Source organism: Staurois parvus, unplaced genomic scaffold (genome assembly GCF_062004578.1).
Source record: "Staurois parvus isolate SC_StPar_1 unplaced genomic scaffold, SC_StPar_1.0 ptg000090l, whole genome shotgun sequence".
In the NCBI taxonomy this organism is placed as follows: domain Eukaryota; kingdom Metazoa; phylum Chordata; class Amphibia; order Anura; family Ranidae; genus Staurois; species Staurois parvus.
In genome coordinates, this window is record NW_028317886.1 from 14,188,901 (window position 1) to 14,207,606 (window position 18,706).

The 18,706-nt window shown below is 41.7% G+C and overlaps 1 protein-coding gene across 1 annotated transcript in view; it reads left to right on the forward strand.

Moving 5' to 3' along the window:
- Positions 1–18,706, forward strand: part of PLRG1 (pleiotropic regulator 1) — a 77,367-nt gene that overhangs the window by 38,248 nt on the left and 20,413 nt on the right. Inside the window, exons 4-9 of the mRNA XM_089670432.1 lie at positions 2,006–2,059; positions 4,677–4,770; positions 10,530–10,620; positions 12,900–13,001; positions 14,079–14,171; positions 15,214–15,363. Of these exons, the coding sequence (XP_089526558.1) occupies positions 2,006–2,059; positions 4,677–4,770; positions 10,530–10,620; positions 12,900–13,001; positions 14,079–14,171; positions 15,214–15,363 (584 nt within the window). The remainder of the gene's footprint in view (positions 1–2,005; positions 2,060–4,676; positions 4,771–10,529; positions 10,621–12,899; positions 13,002–14,078; positions 14,172–15,213; positions 15,364–18,706) is intronic.

Here is an 18,706-nt window from a genome sequence, read left to right on the forward strand (position 1 = left end):
ACAGAGCGGCCGCTTACCTCTTCTGCCTCTTGCTGTGTGGGCACAGATGTGGGCTCTCTCCCAAGCCGGGCTGTGTGTGTCCATAGAAACCCACAGTGCAATGTGACTTGACCCCGCCCCTCCACCCCCTGGTTCCACCTTCACTGGATTTGATTTGCAGGGGCTAATGGTTCCTGATGCTCTCACTCTATCCTGTGAGACCAGGGAGAGAGCAAGGCTGTTTCAGAAGGGCACAGCACTGGATTGAGAGGGAGCCAGTTAAGTATTTAGAGAGAGAGAGGGAAAGAAACGGATAGTGGAACATTTTTACTTTACTGCAGAGAATGCATTAAAGTGATTGTAAACCTTGACATGAAATAGTAAAGCAGAGTTCCGCCCAAAAGGGGAAACTCCACTTGTCTACCGCCTTCCCTGCCACATTTGGCACCTTTTGGGGGAAGTAGATACCTGGTTTTGGTAGTAGGTCCCCTACCCCCCCCCCCCCCATTTCCCTGCAGCATTGTGGGACACTTCACAGGTCCCAGAAGACTGTGTCCCATTCTGAAAGCGCAGTACGCTTCGCGCATGCACAGGACACTGCTGGATGCCTGTACAGGTAAATGCCCTAGTAAAAGTCAGTAGCTACAGTGTTTTTAGCTGCTGACTTTAACGTTTTTTTTGGGGGGGTGGAGGCACGAAATTGCTCTTTAACAAATCCATTCCCTGTATACTGTGTGCTTGTCTCTATTAGGAACACTAAGTGTCATTTCTGTCTGCTGCTTCCTTAACCTGCTCTCGGCACAAATCACTTCTGACAAATTTTTCTGCCACCTAGAGAAGAATGGTGACGGGGAGGGACCTCCAGCAGATTGACAGCCTCAGCTCAGTTCCTGTGTGCTGTGTGAAGGGGGGTCTCTTCCCTACAGACTGCTCTCAGAGTTTCCCTTACTGAGCTCTGCAGAGTGTAATTTTAGTTCTCTGACCCCTTTTTTCTGAACTCTCAGACAAACTGCAACTAGACAGGTACAACGTATATAGGAGGATTTGTTTAATCTCTGTGTTTCATCTGAGGACAGTCACTTTACTGGGTATATGTAAGGGTTTACACCCACTTTTAAGTTAAAAAAAAAATGATTTTCCTTCATAACCACTGCCATTCAGAAGGAACTAGCCATATTTCGATTCATGTATGACCATTCCTGTTCATGAGAAGTTCATCAACTTCTTATGAACCGGCTCGTTGGTAAATTCTTACTCGATCGGCGCATGCTGCCAATTGGTTGCAGCGCTGATCAGTGTATTCTGACGGCAGGGTCTAATACCCCGATCTCTTCAAAAAGAATACCAGTCACTGCCCAAGCTATCACAAGAGATGTTCATCCTTTTGTGATAGCAATGAAATTAATTGAGAACAAAAAATGTAAAAATATAAATCAATAAAATTTTTTAAAAAGCACACGTATGTCCCGCACGCATATGTAAACATTGATTGCACCACATGTGAGGTAACGCTGTGAGCGTCAGCATGACATTTGTAATTCTAGCACCAAAGCTCATGTTTAACTATAAGCTGGTAACCTGTAAAGGCTTTTAAAGCAATTTTTAGGTAACATAGTTTGTCCCCATTTCACTGGTGTGCAGAATCTTAAACCTTGATATGTTTGGTATCTATTTACTTAGTGCAACATTATCTTGAATATTTTACCAAACAATTGAGTATTATATTGTGTTTGTATGCACTAAAATGCATTTAAGTGTATTTTTGACTGACAATTTGCCTTTCATAAATGGCGGTGCAAATATTGTGTGACACAAAAAACTGCAGCCACCATTTTATTCACCAGGTCCTCTGCTTTTATAAAATATGTAATTTTGGGGATTCAAAGTAATTTCCTAGCAATGCTGATTTTAACATGTATGTGAAAAATGTCAATATTGGCTGGACAGCAAGTGGTATAATATTATTTTGGAAGGAGATTAGAAATGCATAGTTGTGTTCTTTCATTGCAATTTTATATTTCATTAGGCCTGGATTCTGAATACATGATAACTGGAACTCACCCATATCCATCAGGCCCAGGTAATTAACCTATTTCATTTAAATATAAAACATGTCATGGATTTCTCTAGCTCTCTTTAACCTCCTTGGCGGTATTCCCGAGTGTAGCTCGGGGTAAAATTTCAGTAACAAGAGCGGTAACCCCGAGCTACACTCGGGTTTACCATGCGGCGTTGCTCAGCGAGTCCCTGCAGCACTTACCTTGTCATTTGCTCCCGCGATGTGTCCCCTACAATGTCCCCGGCCATCTCATCTGGCCGATGCCGGCATCCAGCTTCCGTGTTCCGGTCCCTGTGACGTCGGGACGTACGGGCGCCGGAACCGGCGGCAAATTTGAAATTTTAAAAAAATTTCATTTTTTAAAAAATGATTATTATATAGTAAAACATTGCTGTTTCAATGCATTTCACATACATTTTGTCCCTACTGCTTTGTCCTGTGCCCTGTCTGCATTTTGACTGTTCTTTCTGCCTGGAAACTTAGAAAAGTCCATGGCGTCCAAAAAGCGTCCCTTTAGGTCAAAAGCGGTTTTAGACCAGCTAGAGAACAGCGATAGTAAATCAGAACCACTTGCAGAAATGAGTGATAATGATTCGTGGGGAAATTCATCATCACACTGAAAACGATTTTGCGACTTTGCTCAGCGATGTGCGAATTTGCCTCTGTATTTCAAATTTCAGTGTTTTTGGTTTGATTATATTATTGAATTAAATATATTATTATATTTTATGATTATTTATTAAATTATAATTTATGATTTCGTGTTTCAAGTTTTATCATATCCGGAATGTTTACTAGACTCTTGTTCGGACAGATTTCAGTGAGTTATTCCTAAAAATTACAGCCTACAATAAAAAACTACATATTTCCATGCAAAAAAATGGTACCGCTTTCAGCACAAAAAATCGGAAAGAATCATACCGCCAAGGAGGTTAAAGGATACCTGTAATATAAGGGCACTAATTGACTGCCATTGCTGACCTCTTCTTCTGATTGGTTGGCACGGTGATCCCATAATACTTTTATACCAATGTCCTGGAATAGGTGTGTAGATATCAAGTTAACATCATTTTAACTTCACTTTCCACTTGCTCCATGCTTGATCCAGACCATTTAAGCCAGACTTGTCAACTAAATTTTATGATCATCTGCAAGTAGCCACTGCTTTTCTTTGTTCACTAGAAGTGTATTTCTCATTAATACTTGCTACTTTTGATCTGCTTGCCTCTGTTTACACCTGCTCTTGGCATGGCAGATCAGTGGAAAGTGCTGACTGAAATTGTTTAGTAAAAAAAAGAGATGTACATTGTCAGGCCATCTTAAAATATGTGCTGCATATCTATCGGCAAAAGTAATGTTATTTCTTGTCATTTCAACTGGTTGATGCATACATTGTTCAACAATCAGATATGTATCTGTTCAACAATCATATTTGTGCTTCATCTCAGTGTGAGCTGTTGATGTACCTATCTGTACTATATATTTGCCTATTCATAAATCTAATTTTATAAACAATTGCTTTTTATATGGGTATGCTTCTTCCCATGCTCAGGAGCTATGATTCTAAATGCCAGGCACTGCTATGTAATGTACATACAGTTAGATCCATATATATTTGGACACTGGCACAATTTTAGTTTTTTTCAGGTAGTTACCAAAACATATTCAAGCTATAGTTATATAATGGATGTGGGCTGAAAGTGCACACTCTCAGGTTTAATTTGGAATCCATGGACATTACCAAAGACTGGGTTTCCCTATTTTCTGATGCTTTGACAGGCTCTATCTGCAAGCATCTTCAGTTCTTTGTGGGCCTTTCTGCCTTTAGTTTTGCTTTCAGCAAGTGAAATGCATGCTCAATTGGGTTGAAATCAGGTGATTGACTCGGCCACTGCAGAATATTCCACTTCTTTTCCTTCAAAAGCTCCTGGGTTGCTTTTGCAGTGTGTTTTGGATCACTGTCCATCTGTACTGTGAAGCCTCGTCCAATCAACTTTGCTGCATTTGGCTGAGTCTGGGCTGACAGTATATCTCTAAAAGCTGCAGAATTCATCCAGCTGCTTCTATCTTCTCTCACATCATCAATGAATTTGTTTAGTTTTTGAAGCCTTACAATGGCCTGTTTCACTTGCATGGACAGCTCCTTTGAACACATGATGTAAGTTCACAGCAATAGATTCCAAATGCAAATACCAGACTTAGAATCATCTCCAGACCTTTTACCTGCTTAATTGATGAAGAAATAATGGAGTAGCCCACACCTGGCCATGAAACCGCTTTTGATCCAATTGTCCAATTACTTTTGGTTCCTTGAAAAAGGAAGGATGGCTACTCTTAAGAGCTGTAATTCCTAAACCATTCCTCCAATTTGGATGTACATACCCTCAAATTAAACCTAAGAGTGTGCACTTTCAGCCCATATCCATTATATAACTATAGCCTGAATATGTTTAGGTAAATACCTGAAAAAAACTGAAATTGTGCCTGTGTTCAAATATATATAGACCTAACTGTATTCCACACTTCCAAAATTGCAGATACACAGACCAGTAAGAGCTAGAATGTATTCCGCATGTGGTGTGCAAAGCCATCTTCAGACTGCTTTCTTAATGTTGTGTGTTATCCCCACTTTTCCTAGGTCTTGCTTTGACAGCTGATACTCAGATCCAGAGAATGCCTAGTGAATCAGCCGCACAGTCTCTGGCTTTGGCACTTCCACCTTCACAATCAAGGTACATGTTTATGAAGCTTATATTGAGGAATTTCTTCGACTTATCTCAAAAAAAAAAAAAGAAAAAAAAATAAAATATATATATATATATATATATAATATTGCAGTGAGGTATAGTATTGAACTGAAACCATAATTTGGTGACTATAGTCAGATCATTGAAAGGTTAAATTGCTCATTAATTGCTGTTTATTATGTAATTTTCCATTTTACTCATTGCTTTCCTAATGAATAAGGAAAGCTGTTTCGGAAAACTTTTTTTTTTTTTTAATTGCTTGGCTAGTCCTAATAGCCATCCAAGCACTGTTGTGTAGCTACAGCCCAGCACATGCGCTGTGGGACTAAGTAACTGAAATAGCAATTAACAGTATTCCCTATCCGCTTCTTGATACATGTATCAGTGGACCATCATAATTCCCCATGGCAGTTCACTTTCCTTCACCCTATTAATTTTTGGGGCAAGAATTTAGCACAAATGGCTCACAGATTTGGCTAAGCACTTCCAATCAAGTATTTCAAGGCATCCTCGTTATGAAATGTTATTACATTTTTGTAGAGGCTGGTGGACAGTTTAGTTATCCAGTTATATTACCTGCCCTTATCCTTTTAATAAAGCTAAAGAGAAACTGTAATTTCATAAGTAAATATCTTAATTGTACAGTAAAGAACACAGGTAAGCTATTAATAGACCCTGGATTATAGGCTCCTAATTTCAAGTGATTGGACACAGGCAAAGCTTTCAAAGACATCCCCCTGGACACCTCTCCTATAGCACTACCCCATTCTGTGAATCCTCCGTTTCTCTCTTTCTAGTGTCCTAAGGTAATGGACCTTTTCTCCATTGCGGCAAAATCACTCTTAGCTTAACTAGTAGATTATTTTATTGTTTTATCTTTCTTTTCTTCAACTCTTCAGTCATCTCTTTCACGGCCTTCCAATATCAAAATAGAGGCAGTACATCATTATCAGCAATACACTGGACACTGGATCCTGTTTGGCAGTGCAACATGTGGTAGTCAGTTGCAGAATACTATACAGGTCCAGGATTATGGTCCATCGCTATTGAACCCAGACCCTGAAAACCCCTCTGGGGTTATGCCCACCATGAGGGGCTTTATAAGCTGTCCAGTGTTGTGGACAGGTAAGACAAGGTTCCCCTGAATGTTGTTATAAAAACAGGAGTTATGTTTGGAATGTATAGACTTTGTAGTGTAAACTTTTCAAATTAAAATTAAATCACCTAGACCTCCTGTATCAGGTGTGACATCACATTGCACCCACTTTACCGCCACTTCCACTAGGAGCCCTTTTAACCATTTCCAGTCCTGCCCATGTACATAAACGGCCAAACGGGAGCAGTGCAGGAGCAGGTGACCGTTTATAAACATCCGTGCGCACTCCCTGGGAGCGCATGCACCGCGATCCGGTGCCTGCTGTGTCCTCCAGACACAGCAGAACACCGATCGCTGTACGGGACCTCTGTCTGAGGTCCCGATCATGTGATCACTGATTGGCCATTGGGCATTCACTCCCGTCCTTTTGCCACATGGATTCGTTACAGGATGGTCTACGTTTGGGTTGTTGCATGCTCCTTTCAGATACGCTTACCCTATATTTTGCACCCTTCTCGGTGAGTACCCCACAGGGGAATACCTCACCTGTAGCTGTGGCATTAGACCTGGTTAAATCTCTAGCAAACATTCTCTCTGCTGAGGGCCACACAACACATTACACTACAAAGTGACCATGCTTTCCTTGCAGGAACCAATTTTAACACTGTTCTTTGTATCCAATTCTATCTCTATCTCTGACACATAACAAGTGACCTACCTGATAAAAGCAAAATGTTCTGCATCTGTCACAATACCCCGGACAGCTAACATCCCTAATACAGCCATCTTTGTCTAGGGCTACAAAATGTCATGCCACTTCCTCAACTCCTCTGCCTCTACCTGTCCCAGATCCTGAAATGCCTGCCTTAGACAAGCAGACACAGACAAGAATAGTAGTAGAGGAGGCTGCAAAAGTTTTTTGTTTTTTCTTTCTTCCTCAACACACTCTTAAACCTGAATCAGGAGCTTCACGTAACATGCTTGATAATGTGGAGAAGCTCACTGCTGTCTTGCTCAAAAGTATTGGCACTGTTGTTCTTGATTCTCCTGCATCTCACCAGGCCCCTTTGGGTACAAAGAGACCTGCATAAGCTGTCAAGACATTCTCTGTTCATGAACAAATAGAATGGGCAATTTGTAATGATTGGATTATTCTGGAAATGATTTTCACTTAATTCATCCAGTGGAAAATACGTTCACTAAAAATTTGTCTGTTTTTGTGATTAATCCTCTTCTCTTAGTCTTAAAAAAAATCTCACTGTGCTGACTGAAGGTGTACCTTTTTGCAAGGATTTTGCATTCGAGTTTGAGACACCTCTAAAGGCTCTCTTTACTCTGGCAGGCCTAGCCCTGCAACCAGCTATTGCTGCAAATTCATCAATGAAATGTCAATCTAGAGCTACCTTGACTAGAGCAATGAACATCCAAGAGGATCCTATATTTCAGGACTGTGCTTTAATGGATCACTTGCAGCAATTGCCTTCTGCCCTGCTCTTTTGTAGAAGCACTTGAACATGCCATAAGACAAATCTCCAGAATGGCTCTAATCTAATCCTTTTAACATGTGCAGAATCTTATGGCACAAAGCCTGGACAGCTGAAGCTGCCTGCAAAATGCGCCATACAGCTCTGCTCTTTCGGGATGCCTTTTTATGGAGGCACTTGACCAAGTCATCAAAGATGTCACTAGAGTGAAGGTTTTACTTCAACAGAGAGATTCCAAAACTCCCCTCCTCAGGAGCCTCTGCCTCCTCAAACATGGAGCACCTGTCCTCCCTACCCAGGCTTCAACTTCAAATTCATTCAACACCTTTCCAACACAATATCTCATAGTAATAAATCTGCTCCTTCTCTTGACCTAGCCATGTTCCTCTCCAACCAACCAAGCAAGGTATTCCATAACTTTAAGGACCTCCAGCCCAGCCTTAGCAGTAGGGACATTTTTCCTTCCTTATGATTGCAAAGTGATAACAGATTCCATTGTTTCATGCTGGGAAGGAGTGTTTCAGTCCTTCACGGTCCAGAGAACGTGGTCACCTTTTGGAAGCCTAGCTTCCCATCAAAAACATGGAGCTTATAACAATAGAGAGTAATTCCCTGGTCTAAATTCAGATTAATCTATGACTTTTTCCCAGTGCAAATCTGCCTCGTCTGCTCAAAAAGACAAAGCAATAGAGGAAGATTGTGCTTCTCATTGCACCAAACTAGCCCAGAAGAACCTGGTGCACAAACATACTCAGACTTCTAGTTGATGACCCCTGGCCTGCTCTCTCAGTGCTCTTTTTCACCCTGTTTAAGTCTTTGCCTTTAACAGCTTGGCTGTTGAAGCCCAGGTTTTAAGAGATGGGAGGGGGGGGGGTGCTTTTGTTCCTGGAAATCCTTGATTCCTTCACAGGCAACTCAGTCCCAGAGATTATTCCCTTGAATATTCTGGCCTCCCTTCAACTAGTTCTTGACCAGAATTTGGCCTTAAGCAGTCAGAATGGTAAGGTTTGGGCCTTGTCCATGCAAAGACCCCTGGCTTTGCACTCCCTTGTTAAAAAAAAAAAAAAAGTTTCTGTCTTTTGAAGGGAGCTGTTCCCCATCCAGTGACAATGTAGTTTTACGTCCAAGTCCATCCCTTCTTCTTAAGGTGGTATCAGGCTTCCACCTCAGTGAGGACATAGTCCTATCAGTTGTATGCCCTGCTTGAAAGCATCAAAAGGAAATCTCTTCACTACCTTGATATTGACAGAGCTATTAGAGGCTACTTCAAAGCATTCCCTATTTATTCTGTTCTCATGGCCTCTCAAGGGACAGCCTGCTTTCAAGTTCACCATTACTTGAAGGATAAGACATCTGTTTGCTAGAGTATACACTCTTGAGAACAAATCTCTTCCTGCACTTTTATGCACCCATTCCACCAGATCAGTTAAAGTTTTTTTGAGCTTTCTGGTATCAGGCCTCTGTAACTGAATTTTGTAAAGCTGCAAAGCTGTTGTCTGTTTATACCTTCTACCATTCTACCAAGTGAACATGCAGTCTTCTGCAGTTGCAGCTTTCTTTTCAAGGTACTTTGTTGTTGGGCATTTTGGCACAGTTCTGTTTGCCTAGTTGTTGCTCATCCTTCTCATTCATGCTTGGGCTTGTCCCTGGTTCTGTGAATACTTTGCCTGTGTTCTGTACTGTACGATTAGGAGGAATTTTTACTCGCCTGTAAATTCCGTTTCTTGGTACAGGACACATGAAGTCTTCCTTCCATTCTTTGGTTACTCTACATTCCTTGCCACACAACTGAGGACTCATGGAGTAGGGTAGGGTAGGCACCCAGGGGGCATATCCCTTGAAAGCTTTGCCAGTGTTCAATCACCTGAAAATTTGGACCTATAACCCACGTTCTATAAATATTTTGCCTGTGTCCTGTACTCTACTCCAAGATATGGAATTTGCAGGTAAGTCAAAATTCCTTTTTTTTTTTTTTTTTACAGTTAACAAAATTCTGTATCAAAACGATGTGCTCTGTTGTGTTTTCATGGTTTTATGTCTCTCCGCTTATTTACCCCATGTATCTGTTACTGGCATCCCTGAGATGCCACAATAAGTAACATACGTTGTTACGTTTGTAGAGTGAGAACTCAAAAACGCAAATGAACAGACTCCACTGTACTGTACATTATGTGTATGCACTGGCTTCTCCCTCATGCCTCATCTGAAGGCAGAACTTGAGGTCAGTGGAACAGAAAGCCGAGATAAATAAAGGTGGAGCTTAAAAAGTATGAAAGGCAATATGTGGCAGGTACCCATACATTTTTTAGGCTTTATTTATGCATAGTAATATTTAACCACCTCTCGCCTGCCATATAGTCCAATGACGGGCGCAAGGTGGTTCTCTCGTTCTGGGAGGACGTCCTATGATGTTCTCCCATCCTCACCGGACACAGCGGATACCGATCCACGGAAAGAGCCGAAGATGTCGGCTCGGTCATGTGATCAGCTGTGTCCAATCACAGCTGATCACATGTAAACAGGGAAATGCCTGTTATCGGCTTTTCTCTCCTCACGAGCTGTCACGCTGACAGCTCGAGAGGAGAGGAGAGCCGGTAATCGGCATTCCGCGGAGGGGACATGTACACTGATCATCGGGGCACTGATGATCAGTGTGCCCTGATGATCAGTGTGGCCCCAGAAGTGCTACCTGTCACACCTTCAGTGCCAGCTGTCAGTGCTGAACAGTGCCGAACAGTGCCACGTGCCAGTGCCTATCAGTGCCACATATCAGTGCCCATCTGTGCTGCCTTTCAGTGTCACCCATCAGTGCCAGTCAGTGCCACCTATCAGTGTTGCCAATCAGTGCCGCCTAACAGTGTGCATCAGTGCACACTTCAAAGTGTGACAGCGCTGAGAGCTGGAAATTGGCCTGGGCAGGAAGGGGGTATAAGTGCCCTGTAGGCTAGCAGTTAAACACTATACAGTTTCATTATAACTAAAGCCCCGCTTCAACAGACATTGCAAATATTGATAACAGATTAATAATACAGTTGCATTTGCCATATATAGTTGGAGATTTATTTATTTTTGGTTCTACTTATTACGGAATAACTGAATAATTTTGTATACACTTATTTAAAAAAAATGTTTGATGGAAATCTGTATCTTATGCCTATAAACAGGTTAGATGCACAGCGCACAGCTGCTAGTGTTGGAGATATCTACAGACAAGCTGGAATTCCTGAGCGCTCACAGCCCCCTGGTCTATCAATGGTAAAGTTAGTCTAGACAGTAATATATTGGTAAACACTGTGTGGCATGGAAATAATGTTGGGATATGTACACATGAACACTGGATTTCTGCAATGGCTCTCTCAGAAATTGCAGCATCACCAGCCCTTGGGAGTCTGGCTACTGCACTGATAATTATAATTGTTCAATTTTACAGTAATCAGTACATGCAGAATATATTGTATTTTTTTTCTTTTTTTAAGTTGAATTCATAGTAAGCATGTTTTTGAAGGGAATGGATGAAATTAGGTAAAAATAACCTGAGTCAAGGCTACCCCCATTGGGTGAACACAGTCACAGTGGTTGTTGGTTTGTGAAAAAAGGCAGAAACACTTAAGCAGTCCAACTGTAATGAGTGCCCCCAGCCCACACCCTGCTAATGGTCTGGAGCTGCTTACAGTGCACCTCCTGATGGTGCCAATGTCTACATCTGGGAATGCTGTTGCCCCCTGTTTCTAGAGTCCAAATTATCATCTGAGTCTTTTAACTCCATTAGTGGAGCTGGTTCCTCTGCCCATTCCTCCTGCCCTTCATTACAGTAATTCACGACTTTATGGCCCATATTACCCAGTTATATTCTGACACTGACCACAGGGGCCACAAGCATGCCCCCACATTTTCTCATGCAGTTTCTGTTTCTTACATGTAGCCTTGGTGACTTCTCAGCCTTGGAAATTCTGATTCTGAGTCACTGTCGTCCTTGCCTGATCAGCTTGCCCTTGAGGAGTTGCAGTCCACTGCTATTACTTTCAAGTTAGGAGACTGTTTTGTTATCAATGTGGTATGCACCGCTCTGAAACTAGATGATCAGCCTGTTGCTTTTGCTAGTACCGTTTCTAGTCTTGAGTACTTTAGAGCCCCTAAGCCTGCAAAGGCTTATTAATCTTATAACCATTTGGGGAAGATTTTGCAAAAAAAGTCAGTCTACCCCACTTTGGATCTAGCAGTGTCCTGTCTTATCAAAGCTACTATCATACTGGTAGAGGATGCATTTTTCTTTGGAGCTCTGTTCTCCACCACCAGGGCCTGGTCCTCATTCACCATGGTTATTAGCTTACTGACTGATAATGACTGACTGAGCAAATTCCCATAAATAGATGTTATCACTACTAAGGATTATTGCTGATAGAAAGCATGGAGCAATTGGCTGTAGCTTTAACTTTCAGTTGTAAAAGTTTGCTGTAAGCTTCCTGGCATATCTCTTTAAACCACATAATGTGTTTAAACTGCATCCAAGAAGCGCCTGATCTGCATTTGGAGTGTCAGATTTACCATTGATACCATATCAAGGATGATACCAGAGGCAGGAACACCCATCTTCTTTAGCAGAAGAAACCTGAGGAACAGACTGCAAAGTTGTCTCCCTCTTTTTTGCCCCTGAGACAAGCCTTCCTCTGCATGAAGATGTGCCCACACTTTCTAGAGTTAGGGGCTGTTTGTTAACCTTTGTGGACACTTCTCAGACACTAGTGCAGGAAGTGGTATACTTCAATTTGGTATACAAATTGGAGTTCTCTTCCCTTTCTTGGTTTTTCTCCTCAAACCTTCTTGTGACACTGCACAGATTAGCAGATCTCCATTTTGCCTTCTCAGGTCTTCTGGGCCAAGTTGTCATTGCCCCAGTTCATATGACAGGGAGGTTTTAAGGTTTTTATCCCAGCCTGTTTACAGTTCCCAAAGGGGACAATTTCCTCATATTAGATCTCAAAGCTATGAAAGTCTTGATTCAAAATAATACATTCTGCGTGGAATCCACCAAGTCTTTTACTTTCTGGGTTCTGTGGACATCAAGGATGCATAAACGTTCCCATTTTTCCAGTGCATCAGCATCTTCTCTGCTTTGCTGTGCAGCCCCTACACTGTCAGTTCATGGCCCTGCTTTTTGTAGAGAAGTATCTTGTACAGATTAGAAACCAAACTCCCACTTAATCTCCTCATCAGCACTGTATCCCACAGTGGACTTCCGATAAAAAGATTTTACAGTATGCATAAACCTTTTTACACCAAGGGCCTGGTTTTGTAGTTTGTTAATTTTTAGTAGCTACTTTTGTTTGCTTAAAGAACACATGCAGACTGCCAAATTGATTTTCTTGAAATACAAGCTTCTTGCTCAATTTCACTATCCCATAACTTGTATGCAAATGAGGCTTTTTGGCTTTCCCTGATCTACATACCTGTTCCAGGTTGAATTCGGAAGTACCATCCTCATATTTGCTCGTGATATTCAAATTTAAGTTTTTATTTTTATGGTTATGTTCTAGGCTTCCATGGAATCTGGTGGAACAAAAGCCTCTGCATTACTAGCAAAGAAAGCCCCAACCATGCCAAAACCACAGTGGCACCCACCATGGAAACTGTATAGAGTGAGTATTGGCTTATGTCTTGTAGGGATTGTTTTTCAAACAGATAAAGCGCACACATAGGGGTTGAACTTGATCGATCTGTGACTTTTTTCAACCACGTTTGCTATATAACTGTTTTCACATAGTTCAATAACTGCAAATATTGATTGATTGCATTCGCCATAAATAGATGAACAAATAATGGCAACCATTTACTTTTTATAGCCCTTCTATAGCATGAAGACATCTTACATTAAAGTGTAAATAATGTCTCCACTATCATTTAGTAGTGTGTTCTTGGAGATATGACAACTAAATGTATTTGAATGTTTAGAACAAAAATACATCATAACATTTTCTTGTTACAAACATTAATAGAGATTTTTGATTCCATTTGATTGACGTCATAACCTGCTTTGTTGTACTCTCTTTTCTTGTTTTCTAAACCCTACTTACTTAAGAGCCATAGTTTCAATATCCCGCACTGATGCAAGCTAACATACTTGCACAACTTTATGCAAGTTAAATACATTTATAGTTTGGCTGCATATTGGCCTAATTGGCCCTCTGTCCATATCTGGGGAATAAAACATTTTTTAAACATTGTTTTTCCATATAGTAAATATATATACTATATTTACAAGGGAGCAGGTATATTTGCTCATTGCATTAAATACATACTGTGCCTCCTGCTTTTTAAGAAAATAACATTGCCCCTTGCTCTTAGTACAAAAGTGGATCAAGTCTAGCCTGATTGGAAACAGCAGACACTCTAAAACACGTGAGTCAAACTGGCAGCCCTCCAGCTGTTGCCAAACTACAAGTCCCATGAGGCATTGCAAGACAGACAGTTACAAGCATGACTCCCAAAGGCAGATGCACGATGGGATTTGTAGTTTCACAACAGCTGGAGGGCCGCCAGTTTGACACCCCTGCTCTAAAAGATTACCCGGCTTATCTATGTAGTTGCTAAACAGAAAAGGCTGATCACATTCCTTGATATACAGATTACCATTTGAGGGAGAATTTTCAGATTTTTGTGAAATACAATAAATGTATCTAGCTTTTATGTAAACAAAATGTGTGCTTTTTGTACAGGTCATCAGTGGTCACTTGGGGTGGGTGCGATGCATAGCAGTTGAACCTGGAAACCAATGGTTTGTCACAGGCTCAGCAGACCGGACAATTAAGGTAAGAGGACTGCAGTATTGAAACTGATCTTTTATGATTCATTGTGCCGAAGGGTATAATTTCTAGTGCTCCCATTGTGTCTTTGTAATTTTCTGCATGCCAGTTTTAGCTGCTTTTTAGTGCTGTAAAGAAAAAGTAATTTTCTTTTTCATGCTAGGAAGTGAGAATCAATGCCCTCAACAAGTAAATTTCTGTTAAAGTAACATCCTAGATTTAATGAATCTTAGTGTTTGGTCATAATAACTGTCATTAAATATATTACATGTATGTAAATGTATCATAAGTAACTGATGACAAGTACTATTTTAATATTATATAGGTAGAATACATACACACTTAGCATTTATACTCAGTGATCACTGTATTAGAAACAACTAACTAGTACTAAGTACAACTACTTTTAGGACAGATTAAAAATGATGGAAAAATGTCTTGGGATTTCTGGTTCTTGCTGATTTGGCATCAACACACATTTCCCACAAGCTTTTTGGCCACACCCCCTAATATCAATTAATCCCCAGGGTGCTTTTTTGAATTGGGATCTTGATAATGTGCAGACCTTAGTAGTACACTGTCATTTTTGTCAGTTGACACTTGTTAAGGGTGCATTCATGCTGTGCATGTCCCAGCATATGGAAAGTTATAAATTTGACATACACAGGGGTTAAAGGTTAGATTGCATTGCTTCCTCTCTGCCAGTTAGTAACCTCTGGAGCGCAATCCATACGTGGATCGGGCTTCAGAGGCAGGGGTGATTTAGACGCATGTCTAAATCTACCCTAAGACATGACCAAGTTATTTTTAACCTTTCGATACATCTGCTGATGCAGTCACTGGAGTTTGCTTTGCTTGCTGTGCCTGAATCGAACAGCACAACTCTGTCCAGTATAAGAAGGCCAGGGAAAGATCCTGTTAGCACAGTGAATAATTCTGAATTGAATTTTGAGCCATAGTTTTAATAAGATTCTTTGTTTATGGAGAGTATTTCAAATATTAACAATGAGCTGCACAGAACTTAATGTGTCTTCTGTCTTCTCTTGAGATCTGGGATCTGGCAAGCGGTAAATTAAAGCTGTCCTTAACTGGACACATAAGCACTGTCCGGGGAGTAATTGTAAGCGCCAGGAGTCCATATTTGTTTTCTTGTGGTGAGGACAAGCAGGTGAAATGCTGGGATCTGGAATACAATAAGGTATTTATTATATTGTAAACAATGCTTTATGCTAAGGATTCCTTTTGCCATGGTTTATGTTTAACATTTAGAAAAAGTGTATCAGCATTGCTTTAGTTATCTTCTTGCTATTGAACTGAACATACTTGGGTACTGTACAAATTTAACTTAACGGAATGAATTAAGAGCTTCAGAAGAGATGCTAATTTAAGAATTATTTCTGTGAACAAAAATTACTTTCAGAGTCACCATTGGAGGATATTTTGGGCAAGAGGAGGCTGCCAGTTATATAGTCTGGTTAAAAAAAGGCACAAGTCCATAAAGTTCAACCAATAGAAGGGGAAAAAAAACTATAAACAATTGTATAAATACACAATCCTATACCCACAGTTGATCCAGAGGAAGGCAACCCCCCCCCCCCCCAATAAAGCATGATACAATTTGCTCCAGCAGGGGAAAACAATCCTTCCTGATCCCCAAAGAGTCAATCAGATATGCCCTGAATCGACTTTACCTATAAATATTAGTATTCAGTTATATTTTATGTATCTAGGAAAGAATTTAGGCCTTTTTTTAAAAACAGTCTACTGAACTGGCCTGTGAAGAAGCCTTTTCTGTATTTGGAGGTTAAATGTCTTTTTTTTTCCCCAGACTTAGAGTGCCCCCTTTTTCCTCTGTGATGACCTTAAATGAATAACTCTACACAGAGTTCAGTAATCAGTATGGACCACCTACAGTATCTCACAGAAGTGAGTACACCCCTCACATTTTTGTAAATATTTTATTATATGTTTTCATGTGACAACACTGAAGAAATGACACTTTGCTAGAATGTAAAGTAGTGAGTGTACAGCTTGTATAACAGTATAAATTTGCTGTCTCCTCAAAATAACTCAACACACAGCCATTAATGTCTAAACTGCTGTCAACAAAAGTGAGTACACCCCTACGTGAAAATGTCCAAATTGGGTCCAAAGTGTCAATATTTTGTGTGGCCACCATTATTTTCCAGCACTTCCTTAACCATCTTGGGCATGGAGTTCACCAGAGCTTCACAGGTTGCCACTGGAGTCCTCTTCCACTCCTCCACGATGACATCACGGAGCTGGTGGATGTTAGAGACCTTGCGCTCCTCCACCTTCTGTTTGAGGATGCCCCACAGATGCTCCATAGGGTTTAGGTCTGGAGACATGCCTGGCCAGTCCATCACCTTTACCCTCAGCTTCTTAAGCAAGGCAGTTGGTCGTCTTGGAGGTGTGTTTGGGGTCATTATCATGTTGGCATTCATGGTTCCCTCAATGAACTGTAGCTCCCCAGCACCGGCAGCACTCATGCAGCCCCAGACTATGGCACTCCCACCACCATGCTTGACTGTAGTACTCACCTGGATGTCGCCACACACGCTTGACACTATCTGAACCAAATAAGTTTATCTTGGTCTCATTAGACCACAGGACATGATTCAAGTAAACCATGATGTCCTTAGTCTGCTTGTCATCAGCAAACTGTTTGTGGGCTTTCTTGTGCATCATCTTTAGGGACAACAGCCATGCAGACCAATTTGATGCAGTGTGTGGCGTATGGTCTGAGCACTGACAGGCTGACCCCCCACCCCTTCAACCTCTTCAGGAATGCTGGCAGCGCTCATACGTCTATTTCCCAAAGACAACCTCTGGATATGACTCTGAACACATGCACTCAACTTCTTTGGCCAACCATGGCGAGGCCTGTTCTAAGTGGAACCTATCCTGTTAAACCGCTGAATGGTCTTCGCCACTGTGCTGCAGCTCAGTTTCAGGGTCTTGGCAATCTTCTTATAGCCTAGGCCGGGTGTCGGCAACCCGCGGCTCCAGAGCCACATGCGGCTCTTTTTCACCTTTGCTGCGGCTCCGGAGCAGACTGCCCACCAGGTGACAGGCAATAGGGTTGCCGTAGCTCAGTGGTCGGCAAGCCGCGGCTCTTTACACATTTTAATGCGGCTCTTCTGTGTACCGGGCGCCCGCTCCCCTCCCTCCTCTCGGGCGGCCGCCCCAAAAGTCAGGACTCTGCAGCTAGCCCAGCAATGGGCAAACTACGGCCCGGCGGACCTTTTAATCCGGCCCGCGGAGCGTGGCAAACATTGGCTGTCAGGATGCAGGCGGGGCAGCGTGACGAACTCCTCTCCTCTCACAGTCCGCCCTGAAGACCGGAACGGCGCGGGAACACGGCGAGAGGAACGCGCGGAGCAAAGGTAAGTGAATTGACACAATATGGGGAATTAATTACTATAGGGGGGATGAATTACTATATGGGGGATGAATTACTAAAGGGGGGATGAATTACTAAAGGGGGGATGAATTACTATATGGGGGATGAATTACTTTGGGGGATGAATTACTATATGGGGGATGAATTACTATGGGGGATGAATTACTATATGGGGGATGAATTACTATGTGGGGGATGAATTACTATGTGGGGGATGAATTACTATGTGGGGGATGAATTACTATAGGGGGGATGAATTACTATATGGGGGATGAATTACTTTGGGGGATGAATTACTATATGGGGGATGAATTACTATGGAGGATGAATTACTATATGGGGGATGAATTACTATATGGGGGATGAATTACTATATGGGGGATGAATTACTATGGGGGATGAATTACTATATGGGGGATGTATTTTCAGTTTTAAAAATGTGGCTCTCAAAATAAATTTCAATCGTGGTTTTGGCGAGATTTGGCTCAGTTGAAAAAAAAGGTTGCCCACCACTGACCTAAGGCTATGATTGTGATTATGACGATACACTGTGGCCCTGATTAACCCTTTGCTTACTGGGCCCTTAAACCCCCTTCATGACCAGAGCGCTTTTTGCAATATATGCAGTGTCGGATTTGTTTTAAATGTTGCAATGGTTTTGCGGCTCCCAGTCTTTTTTTCCCTCTCGGAAACGGGTCCAAGTGGCTCTTTATGTCTTAAAGGTTGCAGACCCCTGGCCTAGGCCATCTTTATGTAAAGCAACAATTCTTTTTTATAGGTCCTCAGAGAGTTCTTTGCCATGAGGTGCCATGTTGAACTTCCAGTAACCATTATGAGAGAGTGAGAGCGATAACACCAAATTTAACACACCTGCTCCCCATTCACACCTCAGACCTTGTAACACTAACGAGTCACATGACACCGGGGAGGGAAAATGGCTAATTGGGCCCAGTTTGGACATTTTCACTTAGGGGTGTACTCACTTTTGTTGCCAGCGGTTTAGACTTAGACTAATGGCTGTCTGTTGAGTTATTTTGAGGGGACAGCAAATTTACACTGTTATACAAGCTGTACACTCACTACTTTACATTGTAGCAAAGTGTCATTTCTTCAGTGT